This window comes from Cajanus cajan, chromosome 3 (assembly GCF_000230855.2).
Source record: "Cajanus cajan strain Asha chromosome 3, NIPB_CcT2T_4, whole genome shotgun sequence".
Lineage (NCBI taxonomy): Eukaryota > Viridiplantae > Streptophyta > Magnoliopsida > Fabales > Fabaceae > Cajanus > Cajanus cajan.
The window spans coordinates 3,455,831-3,470,462 of NC_138519.1; the positions used below are offsets into that span (position 1 = coordinate 3,455,831).

Genomic DNA, 14,632 nt, shown 5'->3' on the forward strand with positions numbered 1-14,632 from the left:
ATTGTTGAAGAAATAAGAGAAATTTTTGTATTGTAATTTTCTTTACTTTATTGAAAGGGACGAAAGCAAAATGAAGGCAATGATGACGAATATCACACGCTGATATTACTGTGTGTGTTTGGCCCCAACTGGTGCTATCTTCATTCTCCAGTTTAGTCAGAAAAACAGAATAAACCAAAATAAGAAGGCTGCCTTTACATCATTCCTCTCGTTTTTTTATAAAATTAAAGCTGTTTCCAATTTCTCTATTTTTGGCGACTAAATAATTATTAACTTTTTTTTTTTTTAAGTTATCACATGAACACAAAGGTGAACAGAGTTAAGAATTTTAAGGTACTATGTAAAAAGCTTATAAATTTAAGCTTTGATACTGGTATTGTAATTTTTTCTTCTAATAAAAATATATAATAATTTCATCAAGAAGTTAAAAAAAAAGTTATTAAAAGGAATATTTATTATGTAAAAATATAACTAGTTTAATATTTACATTTTAAGTACTACCTTCATTTTTCTTATCTAGTTGTTTAGAATGCGGGGTGATTACGATTCTGGTCAATCCCATAATCAAACTTTAGGAAAAAAAATTAAATTGTCACTTAATTAAAATTTATTTATAAATAATTATTACAAAATTTAATAATTTCATCATATAATAGATGAAAATATTAAAAACTTCAAAATATTCTAATTAAATTCTAAATTGAAATTATGTAATTTTAATATTTTAAATTTAATATAATGAATTAAACATTTCAAATATCATTATAGATAGTATGGATTTAGTCTCTATTTAAAATTTAACATTTTTTTTTATTAACATGATCCTTATCGAGGGTGAATGGTGACATATAAATGGTGTGCCGTTCATAGATAGCATGACACTTGATGTGTTGAATGCATAAACATTGATATATCGTTAATGACGTGATCTATAAATTAAAAGAAATTAAAATATTAAATTTGCAGTCAAGTTATAACATATGATTCACACTTAGCTCAATATCATCATCTACCACATCATTATATTATGTCATAATTGAGGGTTAAATACAATTTTGGGTGGGAGGGGTAATGAAAACCAAAAAAATAGTATATAGTCTCAAATTTTTGAAATTACTATATGTTCGTAATCTGGTATGATTTGTATAGGACGTTATTCAACTTTTAAATTTATAAAAATAATCAATTACACCTAATTACGTATTAGTAAAAATTAATGATAAGCGTGATGATATGAGAGCACACAATAATTTAAGCTGTCTCTCACCGAACCTAACCAAAAGTAAATCAGATTTTGTTGTAAGGAAGCCATTTACTGCGAACTGTTGAAACTAAACAACAAAACACGTTTTATCTTCTTTTCTTAGGTGACCAAATGAAAGTGATTTGAACAGGAACAGGAAGTGACTGCTATACTGTCCTGCAGTTTTGATGAAATTTCAAAGCCACCAGGATGGCCAGTGATCCAAAGCATGAAAAGATGAACAACCTATGCACACAGCTAGCAGTTGCAGTGAGAAGCATTCAATGGAGCTATGGGATTTTCTGGGCACCTTCAACCACTCAAGAAAGGTACAAACACACCCATCTAAGTGTTTTCTTTGCTACCTCTTTTCCCCAACCTTCACATCTTGGCTACCTCTTGAATCCTCACACTTGGAAAAAAACTCTCTTGTCTATAGTCTATAGTAGTTTTATTTGATTTGGACAAATTTTTCTCTTGTAAAATATATATATGACGCTGAAAGTAATTTTGTCTGATTTTAACAAGATTGTCTCTGATAAAAAAAGTATATATATGATGTCATACTAAATGCATAAATAAATAAAAACCTTGAGTCCCAAATTTAGATAAGTGAAAAACTAGAGTGGAACAAAGCAATAAAGAGAAAGATGTGGTGAAGTGAAACTAAGATAATGGTTTTGTTGTGTGTGATTAATTATGTGGATGAGGAATGGATAATAGATAGGTCATGCCACATAATCTTGATACTTAACCTACCCTATTATGTTGTGGTTTTGTGTGACAGGGTGCTGGAGTGGAGGGATGGCTACTATAATGGGGACATTAAGACAAGAAAAACAGTCCAAAGCATGGAATTGGAAATGAAGGCAGATAAAATAGGGGTTCAGAGGAGTGAGCAACTGAAGGAACTGTACAAGTTTCTTCTTGCAGGTGAATCTGACCCTCAAGCCAAAAGGCCTTCTGCTGCATTAGCTCCAGAGGACCTCTCAGATTTGGAGTGGTATTACTTGGTTTGCATGTCCTTTCTTTTCACTCACAACCAAAGGTATCATACCATGTTCTCACCTTGTTGATTAAACACAAATTCTTCCAAGACAGTTCATTCATTCTCTACAAGTTAAATGTGTTCTTCAGAATTTATTTACTAAAACTCTTGATTTTCGGTATAAAAACTTGAGAAAACTCTTCTAAACTTGGATCTAGAAAGTATTTTAGAATGGTCTTGTTTACATTTTTGTGGCATTTTTGTCTTCTTTGGATTTGGTCTCTCATGATGGAAGATGCTTTTTTGTTTGGTATTCATGTAGTTTGCCTGGAAGAGCAGTGGAAATTGGTGAGACAGTGTGGCTGTGCAATGCTCAACATGCGGAAAGCAAAGTCTTCTCTCGTTCTTTGCTAGCAAAGGTTGGATTTTAGTCATGAATTTGTTTAACGTTTTTTAATTAAATGGTAGTACAAGTACAGTATATTCTATGCTTATGATCCACATGTTTAAAATCTAATGATGTATTCTACCTGTAATGGATAATGGTGAATGGTCCCATAACAGCTGTAATCAATTAGCTCCCTCAAAACTTCTAATACTACCTTCGTTTCTTTGTATAAGATAATTAAAAATAATTTATATTTAAAAAATAATAATTATTTTAATTTAAGACATTGAATTCAGTTATAATTTTATTTTAAAATTATCTTTAATACTTTTCAAACTAATTATTATTTTTTACTTAATTAACTAATGTTGGAAAACTTGCTACTCTTCTTTTTCCAATCCTAGTTAGAGAGAAAGATAGTTTATTTCATCAATCTTTAGCATTGGTTATTTTTCTTCTTAAATATTTTAATTAATTAAAAGTATTTCTTAAAATATATTACGAAAGACAATTAAAAAGTAATCTTATAAAAATGACAAAATAAAATTCTTTAACATATGAATAAAGATAATATTATTTTTTGAATAATCATATGCAAATTTGATATTATAAATTTAATTTTAATTAAAATTGAATTAAAATTAAAGTTATTTATATTTTAAAAAATGGATGAAAATAAGTTTAGATAAAATTAAGTATTATTATTATTATTTTGTGCTAAATTACATTTTTAGTGTTCTATTTTTATCAATATGCAATTTTAGTTTAAAATACAACATAGTGTCATATTTTTAAGATTAAATTGTAATTTTGATTATTTTATAATATTAAATTCATAATTTTGGTCTCTCATTTTTTAATTTCATAATTTTAATCCCTCAATTTTATAAATTCGCTTAAGTTAAATTATATTTTTAGTTTTCATTTTCATCCCATTTTAAATTTATTTTATCACTTCTGAAATAAAAATTAGAATTAAAAGTGAATTTTAATCTAAATATTATTAAATATTAATTATCATGTCATTGTTAAATTATTCTAATATTATAATTTTAATAATTAATGGACGAGTATTAAATTAGGAGACTAAAATTATGAATTTGATAAAATTAGGGGGTTAAAATTGTAAAATTAAAAATAAAAAAATCAAAATTGTGGATTTGATGCTATAGGAAGACCAGAAGTACAATTTAATTTATTTTAAAAATATAAAAATTTGATCATATCATTATAAAAATTACGTCACTCAAGTAATGATAATTCTGGATAAATATTAAAATTTAACAATTAGTAAATGTCAAATTAGTATAATCAAATTTTTATATTTTTAAAATTAAGAAGATTAAATATTTCTATTTTAAAATAAGAAATCAATATTATATATCAATAAAAATAAAAAATAAGAGTGTAATCTAATGTAAATTTTTAACTCTATTTAAAAGTTACATTTTTCTCTTCACATTTAGTTAAAAGAAAACTAATTTTAATTTGTTAAAATAATATTTTTTCTATCTTTTGTAAAATCACATTTTTTGACTTTTAGATGTGGATTTGATCTCACTCTTCAAAATCATAAAACAGTGAACTCGATCACATTCACATCCTCATTGGGCATGCAATGCAAGTGAGGGAAAGGAAACACACTCGACTCGAACTTCTGTAATAAAAAATGGATGAATTCAATAGTACTATATGTATGATGTAAACATATAAATGTTTTATTTAACATATATTACAATATTATGTATGCATGGTATCATAACAATGCTCAGCCTTTATCGCTTACCCGTGCATCATATATATATATATAGGGAGTATATCAAGTGAGAAGGAATTTATTATGAGAGATGAGAGGGTTAAAATATAACTTTTTGATTAATTTTCTGTTACTTGATTAATCAAAAAGTTATATTTTAACCCTCTCATCTCTCATAATAAATTCCTTCTCACTTGATATGCACCCTATATATATCATGATGTAGTTGCATAGTTGATGTTTTTCTTAAGTGTTATGTAAGGAAAACTGATTTTCTTTCACAACTTTTTTGATCTGGACATGGACGTTAATTGCTGTACCCAGAGTGCGTCTATTCAGGTATGACATTCTCCGTAGAGATTACAATTTTTTTTACAACCGTTTTGTATTTCTTTTTTTTCATTTTTTTTTTCATAAGAGGTATAAATAGTTACTGCATGTCTAAAATGATACTTCCAATCACAATTTTATGTCCTAGGAAGCAAAACTTTTCTATAAAACTTGGAACCGTGGTTTCGGATTTTCTATGTACATAAATGTTACAGTTCTATATAAATTTCAGAGATCATCTTGAAGATCACCTATGATTGATTAAATAATTCTAGGCTAAGGAGTGGTTACTTGCATTGTGGAGGTGGTAAGCAAGGTCATAGGTCCGACTCGTGTATGGAAAAACACGTAGTTGGAGGAAAAAGTGAACAATCAAATTCTGTAATAAAAATTAGTCATCAATGAAATTAAGTTATAAAAAAAATACACATAATTAGAAATTGAACACTTAACCATATACTTACCTAATTATCTATCAAATGTGTTAGACTTTGTTAATCTTTTCAAAAAGATGACAAGCATTAAATCGATGCACATCGTAAACTAGTAAATGAAATTAAAATAAAGTAACATTCTTATAGTTTATTAATTGTTTGTAAAGAAAAAAGATTTCTTCTTCTTTAAACTAATGCAAGGATAAACTAATTTCAAAACCAAATTGAAATGTTACTTTGTTAGAATCTTGTTGGTTCTAAAATAAGAAAGAACACAAACAAGAACACACCCTGTGCAAGAGCAAATGAAAAAAATAGAAAAAAGAAAATTCAACAAGAACGTAAAACACAAATGCATGAAAAACGCAATAGCAAATTGAAAGAGGTTGAGAGAATAAAACACAATAAATTTATGTGGTTCAACCAATTTGGCTTATATTCATGGGAGAGAACAAATTCCACTCTCTGAAAATCAGGATCAAGTCTTTACAACAGAGCAATCTCTGGCTCTTCTTAGAAACTCCTTCATCTCTCTAACCTTTCCTTCTCTTCGTATCTACTTCAAGCTCATACTTAGCACTTTACTCTTCACGCTTTGTCTCTCTGTTTTAGAACCAACAAGTGGCGTCGTCTATGGAAAGGAAGAAAGAAAAAGAAATGCTGAATCATGGGAACAACCAAGTACAATATCAAGAATTTTTCGAGGAATAATGACTTTAGGTTATGGAAGATAAAGATGGAAGCTATCTTGGTGCAACAGGGAGTTGCAGGGAGTTCTAGAAGTTTTGAAGGGTGAAGCAAAAATGTTTAGATCATTATCACAGAAAGAGAAGAACGAGATGATTGATAAGGCAAGAAGTGTTATCATCTTGTGTCTTGGTGATAAATCCCTAAGGGAAGTTACAAGAGAAAAGACGACTGTTGCCATGTGGGTCAAATTGAAATATTTATACATGATAAAGTCTTTGGCAAACCGGTTATGTTTGAGGCAACAACTTTACTCTTTCAAGATGACAAAAACAAGAGTGGTTCGAGAACAACTTGGAGATTTTAACATGATTCTTGATGACTTGGTAAACATTGAGGTGAAGCTTCAAGATAAAGATAAAGATAAAGCTTTACTCCTACTCAACTCTATAGAAATCCTTGGAACATTTCAGGGATTCTATTTTCTATGGCAAAGATCAAGCCATTACCTTGGATGAGATTCAAACCTCAATTCAAACTAAGGAGCTTCAAAATAAGAAAGAATTGGAGATAGAGGATAATGGTGAAAGCTTGAACATATCAAAGGAGAAGAGTGAGAAGAAATGACCAAAGGGAAAAAAGTCTACATCAAAATGGAAGAGTAACACAAAGTTTAAGTCTAGATGCTATATTTGTTGTAGGATTGGTCATTAAAAGAGACTATCTTGCAAAAAGGAGGCAAGGAATCCAAAAGCTCTATGGATTCTTTGGATGTCTCTATTGTTTTAGATGGTTATGAGAATGCATAAAGCGTTAGTGGCATCAACATTAGAAACACAAAGAAATTGGGTTATGGATTTTGGATGCACCTATCACATGTGTCCTGTGAAGGATTTTTTTGAGACTTTGGAACTCAAAGAAAGTGGAGTGGTGCTTCTTGGGAACAAAAAATCTTGCAAGGTGCAACGTATGGGTACTGTTCGTTTGAAAATGTTTGATAACTACGAAATTCTATTGCAAGATGTGAGGTATGTCCCTGAACTTAAGAGGAATCTTCTGTCAATAAACATGTTTGATAGTTTGGGTTATTCTACCAATATTGAACATGGTATGATGAAGATCTTTAATGATGCCTTATTAGTTGCTAAGGGAATTAAAAGGAAGGGTCTATACATTCTTGATGGTTATACTGTTATTGCTCATGCATTTATAGCAAATCAAACTCTACATGATAAAACAAAATTATGGTATTTAAAGTTTGGACATGTTAGTGAAAAAGATTTAGTGGAACTAGAAAAACAAAATCTATTGAATGGTGAAAACTGAATTAACTAGATTTTGTGATTATTTCATATTAGAAAAATCTCATAAGATTAAGTTTGAGATTGGTATGCATGATTCTAGTAGACCCTTTGAGTATGTTCGCTCAAATTTGTGGGATCCTTCAAATATGAAGACTCATGGATGGGGTTCCTATTTTCTCACCACAATTGATGATTTTTCAATAAGAGTATGAATTTATGTTTTGAAAAATAAATTTGAAAGTTGTCAATAATTTAAAGAATTACACATCATGTAGAAAATAAAATAGAAATCAAACTAAAGATTTTAAAGGTTGACAATGACCTAGAGTTTGTTTTAGAGCAATTTAATAAGTTTTGCAGGAAACATAGAATTAAAAGACATAAGACTATAACTCATAATCCTCTATAAAATGGCCTAACTAAAAGAATGAACATGACCATTTTGGAATGCATGAAGTGTATGTTGTTGGGTGCAAGTCTACCTAAGAGTTTTTGAGGTGAAGCTACAAATACTAAAATGTATTTGATAAACAAATATCTATCTTCAACTTTACATTTCAAATCACCTATTGAAAAGTGAAGTGATAAGCCAACAAACTATTCAAATTTGAAGGTTTTTGATGTTCTAGCTTTTGCTCATATCAAGAAAGGAAAACTTGAGGCTTGAATTCTGAAGTGTATCTATATTGGTTATTCAAAGGGTGTGAAGGGTTACAAGTTGTGGAAGGTGGATCCTGGTGATTCAAGATGTTTTATAAGTAGGGATGTCACATTTGATGAAATTAGAATGGGGATGATGTGCGAAAGTATGAAAAAGCAACTTAGAAACAACTAAGGAGAAAACTTAGTTTAAGGTGGAGTCTCCTATTAGTGACTCTAGAAACAGTATTACACCAACAAATGGTGTACAAGTTGGCATTGTATCATTTATTGGTTCAGACTATCAATTGACAAGAGATAGGATTAGGAGGAATATTGTACCTCCTAAGAGATTTGGGTATGCTAACTTTATTTGCTATGTTCTTATTGTGGCTAAAGAGATACAAGACTCAGAACCAAGGAATTTTAAAGAGGCTATGGAGTGTAAGAAAAAACAATATTGATTGCAAGTTGTAAATGAAGAAAAAGAGTCCTTGGATAAATATCAGACTTGGAAGCTTATGGATCTGCTTAAGAATCAAAAGGTAGTTGGATGTAAGTAGATCTTCAAGAAAAAGGAAGGTATTCCAAGTGTGGAGAAGGCAAGGCTTGTGCCAAAGGGGTTTACCCAGGTGGAAGGGATTGACTATAATGAAATATTTTCCCTGTGATAAAATACTGTTCTATAAGAATTTTGATGGAAATTGTAAATAAATATGATATAGAGTTAGAACAATTGAATGTCAAAACAACTTTTCTTCATAAGGACCTTGAGGAGGCTATCTACATGTAGCGACCAGAGGGGTTTGTAGATGATAAGTTTAAGGTCTGTCTCTTGAAAAATCACTTTATGGCTTAAAACAAAGTTTGCATTTGCAGTATAAAAAATTTAATGATTTTCTGTTAAGTTTGGGTTTTTTGAAGAGCAACTATAACAACTGTGTTTACATATTAAAAAGAGGAGAAAAAAGTTTTTTTTGTTATATATGGATGACATTCTGGTAGCAAGCTCTAGCAAGGAAGAGATTGGTATGCTCAAAGGGAAACTAAATTCTGAATTTAAGATGAAAGATCTCAATGTTGCTAAGAGGATACAAGGGATGGATATTGTAAGAAACAAGTTAGAAATGGAATTACTTTTATCTCAACATGGGTATATACAAAAGGTAATGAAGAGGTTTAGAATGCATCAATCTAAACCTGTTAACACTCCTTTGGGTCATCATACAAAGCTCTTTATCACACAAGCTCCTAGCATTGAAGAGGAAAGGAGGGAGATGTGTTCTATTCCATATGCAAGTGGAGTAGGGAGTATCATGTATGGCATGGTTTGTAATAGACCTAATTTAGCTTATGCTATTAGCATTGTTAGTCGATTTATGGCAAGTTTGGGTCAAGCTCATTAGAATGCTTTGAAGTGAGTACTAAGGTATTTGAATGGTTCTCAAAAAATTTGATTTGAGGTATAAGAAGACAGCTCAAGATGGAGAAGCTATTATGGGATATGTTGATGCAGACTTTGCAGGAAATGTGGATACTAGGAAATCTTTATCTCTGTGCGTGTTCACTTTATTTGAAATTGTTGTTAGTTAGAAAAAAAATTTACAACCTGTGGTTGCTTTGTCTACAACACAAGTAGAATACATTGTTCTTATTAAATGAGTGAAGGAAACTTTATGGTTAAAAGGGATGATTGGTGGATTGGGGATATCACAAAATTGTGTGACAGTTCATTGTGATAATCAAAGTGCTATACACCTTGCAAATCATGAAGTTTATCATGAGATGACGAAGTACATTAATACGAGGCTTCACTTTATTAGAGATGTGATTGAATATGGAGAAATTCAGATTGAGAAGATTGTATTTGAAGACAATCATGCTAATGTGTTTAAGAAACCTCTTTCGACATCCAAGTTCAAGTGCTACTTGGATCAACTTTGTTTAATGTTCCTTTTGAAGTGGGAAAGCAATACTGTTGTGGTTCTTTTTTGTAGATTTAGAGCCAAGGTAGAAAGTTGTTGATTATGACTTAAAATCTAATGTATCATTTGTATGCTTTGTAAAGTCTTTCGTCTATACAGTCTTATAGGTTTAGTTTATTTCCATTCATCTAATTAGTTCGACTATACATTCAGTCTGTCTCCATTAGTATGATGGATTTAATCTATCTCCATTAGTATGATAGATTTAGTCATTTTTTTTTATAAGATTTAGTCTTAGTGTCTTGGATCCCTATATATATCTGTTTGGGGATCATTCCTAAGTGCAACATAGAGAGAGAAGGCGTGAAGAGCAAAATGCTAAGTGTGAATATGGAGAGCTTGAAAAAGATACGAAGAGAGGAAAGGAGAACTAGTTAAAAAAATCAGGAGGTTTCTGAGAAGAGAAGAGGTTACTCTGTCATAAAAACTTGATCTTGATTTTCTGATATTGGAATCTACTCTCTTCCATAGATGTAGGCCAAATTGGTTGAACCACATAAATTTGTTGTGTTCTCTTTTCTCAATATTCTTGTTTTGTTATTGTGAATTTTTTGCATTTGCATTTTACGTTCTAGTTGAGTTTTCTTGTTTCTACGTTTTTTGTTTGTTCTAGCATAAGGTTATTCTTGTTTGCTTTCTTTCTTGTTTTAGAAACAAATCTCGTGATTGAAACACAGATATTAACATTCATAGTGTGTTAAACCTGTTTTCCAGACCGTGGTGTGTTTTCCCTATCGAGGAGGCGTTATTGAGCTAGGCACAACTGAATTGGTATCATTTGTGTTCTTCCAAAAGCTAGTTCCATTATCTTTTCAATGTTAAACCTATATGAAATTATGCAGCATTATGATATTAGTTAACACTTGTGCTATTTGTTATTATTTATAGGTTACTGAGGATCCTAATCTCATTCAACATGTCAAGGCATGCTTCCTAGAAATCTCAAAGCCAACATGCTCTGACAAATCTTCCTCTGTCCTTGATAAACCAAATGATGACAAATATCCAATATGCACCAAGGGTGATCACAGGATGTTAGACACAATGCCCTTGGAGAACCCATGTTCCCTTGAAGAAAAAATCAAATTTGATCATGACCCCATCAATGAATTACAAGATGAACACAATGAAGATTCCAACATGGATTCTCCCGATGGTTGTGAGCATCCTTACCCTATGGATGAATCCTTGGTTGAGGGCATCAATGGTGTGCCATCTCAAGTTCATTTTGTGAATGATGCCTTAGTCATTGGTGCTCCAGATTCCCTGAGTTCTTGTGATTGCATGTCTGAAGCTTCTGAGAACCAAGGCAAGGCTTCCAAGAGTGTAGGCCAAACTCAAGTGGTGCAACTTCAAGAAGATTGTTATCATCCCAAAAGAAGATCCTTGGATGCTGGAGTTGGTGAAGACTTGTGCTACATAAAAACACTTTGTGCTATTTTGGGGAATTCAGCAACATTTAAACCAAATTCATATGCTGGAAACTCAAATTACAAGTCTAGTTTTGCCAAATGGAAGAAGGGTAGAGTCACTGAAAGGAAGAGGCCAAAGTTGCACCAAAGCATGTTAAAGAAGACTTTGTTTAAGGTCCCTTTTATGCACAGAAGTTGTTCATCTCTCAAGTCACAAAAAGAGAAGGACAGATTGGAATGGACTAGTAAATTGGAAAATGGTGATGGTTTCTTGGGGAATGTTGTCACCGATAAGAAAAGAGAAAATAAAAACTTTCTGGATGTCAAATCTTTGGCTCCATCGTCTATAAGTGAGGTATTTACTTTTCATATGCCAAAATGAATGTTAACATTGGGTAAGAAAAATTACGATTTAATATGATTTTAGTCCTGAAAAATTATGATTTTACTCCTGATAAATAAGGTCATCTTTGCTTTTAGCCTCTTAAAACAATCGTTTTTTATTTAATTTTTCGTCGATGAAAATGTATATGTGGTACTTATTTCCACAAATGAGGGGCCAAAAGTATGAAGGATAAGAATCACATTTCATATTTTTTCATAAACAAGGAACTAAAAGATCATTTATTTTGGAGAGAAAAAAACGTATTTAACCTTTGAAAATTATTTCAATGAGGACAGTTTGTAAATATTCAAATATCTTGCTTAATGTGACTTGCTAAATTTGCAGATGGAGAAGATTTCAATTCTTGGGGACACAATTAAGTACTTGAAAAAGCTTGAAACAAGAGTGGAAGAGCTAGAATCTTACATGGAAGTTGCAGATCCTGAAGCAAGGACCAAAAGAAAATGCCCTGATGTTCTAGAGCAGATGTCAGATAACTATGGTGCCAGAAAGATTTGCATGGGAATGAAACCTTGGATAAACAAGAGGAAGGGTTGTGGTATTGATGAGATAGACACAGAGTTAGAGAGAATTGTTTCTGAAGATGCAAAGGCATTGGATGTGAAAGTCAATGTGAAGGAGCAGGAGGTTCTGATTGAGATGAAATGTCCCTACAGGGAATACATACTGTATGATATCATGGATACCATCAACAACCTACATTTAGATGCTCACACAGTTGAATCATCAACAAGTGATGGTGTTCTCTCATTGACACTTAAATCTAAGGTTTGTCATGCTATTTTTTTTTTCCAGCGTAATGTTTATGAATTATGACCAGTGGTGATTACATAATCCTAGCTTGAAAGGAAGAGAGGAGAAAAGTAATTTAACTTTGTGCTAGGACATCATCAAAATATTCTATTCCGTAGCAGTCATCTAGTTTGAGTAAGGTTTTACATTTTTGGTCTTCTTACTATCATCATTTCACAAATTTAGTCTCCTCATTTTCTTTTTTCGTGAATTTTATTCCTTGCTGTTTTAATCGTGTAATTTTTGCTTGTATGTAACTTAACATCTAATATTTAATAGAAATGTTGACTTGACACTTTACTACATTACCACGATTTAGTTAAATATTAGATGTTAAGTTAATAGATGAATATTCATTGTGAGTTGGCACAAATAGTTAAGGATCTAGTTCAACACTCCCTTTGCTAATTAAAATCCTTTCCACTAAATTTCTTTGGTGGAATTCTGCTAACCTTTAGTTTAGCAAGTTAAGTCCTTAGTTAAATTGGATACTAATGAGTTTTGGTTAATCATTAAGTGAACTATGGTATTTGTCATGAGAATCTCCGGCATGTCATTTCTAATTTACTATTTTATGCATAAAACAGGCTAATAGATTCGAAAGAAATAGTGAGGGATCAAATTCGAAAGAAAAAAAAAATAGAGGCTGAATTCACAAAATGACAATAGTTGGAATCCAAAAGTGCACTTTTGAGTATAAAAAAATCTTAGCTGGAAGAGATGTCTTTTTTGGTACTTATTCATTCCTTTTAGTTATTAGAGAAGTTTGAACTCTTTTAGAACCTTGCTTTCAGTTTCGAGGAGCAGCAACAGCACCAATGAGGATGATCAAAGAAGCACTCTGCAAAGTATCTGGAAATATGTGACATGCCTATTTGAATTTCACATGGTAATAGTAGTAATAGTAAATAATTTTGATTAAACAACTTTGTAACTGTAGAACATTAATTTGCTTCCTAACAAGTATGTTTGTCTTGTTGTGTGAACCTCGATTTTGGCTATTGTACGGATAAGCTGACTTGTTAGAGATACTAGAACGCCATTCTGTACTTTAATTTCCTGTAATTTTTAAATCATTTCAGCCAATCTGTTAGTATGCATCTGCATCATTTTGTTTGCTGTTACTGCCAGCAGTATAGAACTGTTTCCTTGCATTTAGAAAGTGAATGTAAAGTTTCAATGTGGTCAACATGGTACTTGAAAGTCTTTCTATAGATTTTAATTTTTTTATACAGTTTTTATAGATTTTAATTACATCCTTGTGATGTGGAACAAATGTAAAGTTTAGATTTCCAACTTGGAACTGATTCCTGGTTTGCCACTAGAATGTGTCTGCCATTTAAATATTTGTTTATAATAATAGTAAATTCATAATAATAATAATAATAGACTATTCAAACATTTCTTCACATCAACTAATTAATTCAAATGAAATGCAATTTAGATTTAAATCTTATAAATGAAAAAATGTGATTTGAAAGAAAGACTTTATTAAAAATGAAAGTTAAATTTTTATAAAAAAAAATTACTTATATTGGTTGAATATTTTGCAAATATAATTTTAAAATAGACTATGCAAACATTTGTCTCTTTGATCCATTAGGTGTGGATTTGCTTTCATATTGTGAATTACACCCTTATAATTCTTTATAGTGGCATCAATTTGTTTATTTATAATATCTGCTTACTGTATTCCTGGGGTGCAATCCTTAATTGCTATCTATAATATTATTTAACGTGTAAATCATGATTATCTTTTTTCTTTTCAAATTTCTAAATCATTGAAGATAGAAACCCTACTCAATTAATTTGCGTGCCACCTCTACTTTGAATGCCATAGTGTATATTTTAAAAGATGTTCATATCTGAATCATATGCTATATACTTATACTTTGGTCTCATCCTTTAGATACTTTCTGGATCCTTTCCATAAACCATATGATCTTATTCTATTTTCTCAACCACAAAAAAAATATAGGTAACGGCGGCATATCTCAACCTTTGGCAAGTAAGATTGGTTAATCATAAATTCACAACTACGATCTCTGTGTATGATGAAAATATTTATTATTAATTGTGTATTTTATTTGCACAGTTGGCCATCACATAAATAAACAAGTACTTTTTCCCCCTAAAAAACTGAACTTATTTATTTAGAATAGCGTATACGACCAAATGCCAAAATAACGAATTAATCATTGTGATCACACTTCCCATGAAGACACAAAACTAATGGAGGAAGAAAAAAAACACAAGTATAGTTGAAAA

The 14,632-nt window shown here is 30.9% G+C and overlaps 1 protein-coding gene across 1 annotated transcript; it reads left to right on the forward strand.

Annotated features, from left to right (window-relative positions):
* The first annotated feature begins 1,288 nt into the window (after nucleotides 1–1,288).
* Nucleotides 1,289–13,488, forward strand: LOC109791575 (transcription factor EGL1). The gene is made up of 8 exons (XM_020350906.3): nucleotides 1,289–1,572; nucleotides 2,031–2,291; nucleotides 2,554–2,650; nucleotides 4,700–4,714; nucleotides 10,469–10,525; nucleotides 10,643–11,521; nucleotides 11,897–12,340; nucleotides 13,159–13,488. The coding sequence occupies exons 1-8, from the start codon at nucleotides 1,454–1,456 to the stop codon at nucleotides 13,228–13,230; spliced, it is 1,944 nt and encodes a 647-aa protein (XP_020206495.1). The 5' UTR covers nucleotides 1,289–1,453; the 3' UTR covers nucleotides 13,231–13,488.
* Nucleotides 13,489–14,632: the final 1,144 nt, after the last annotated feature.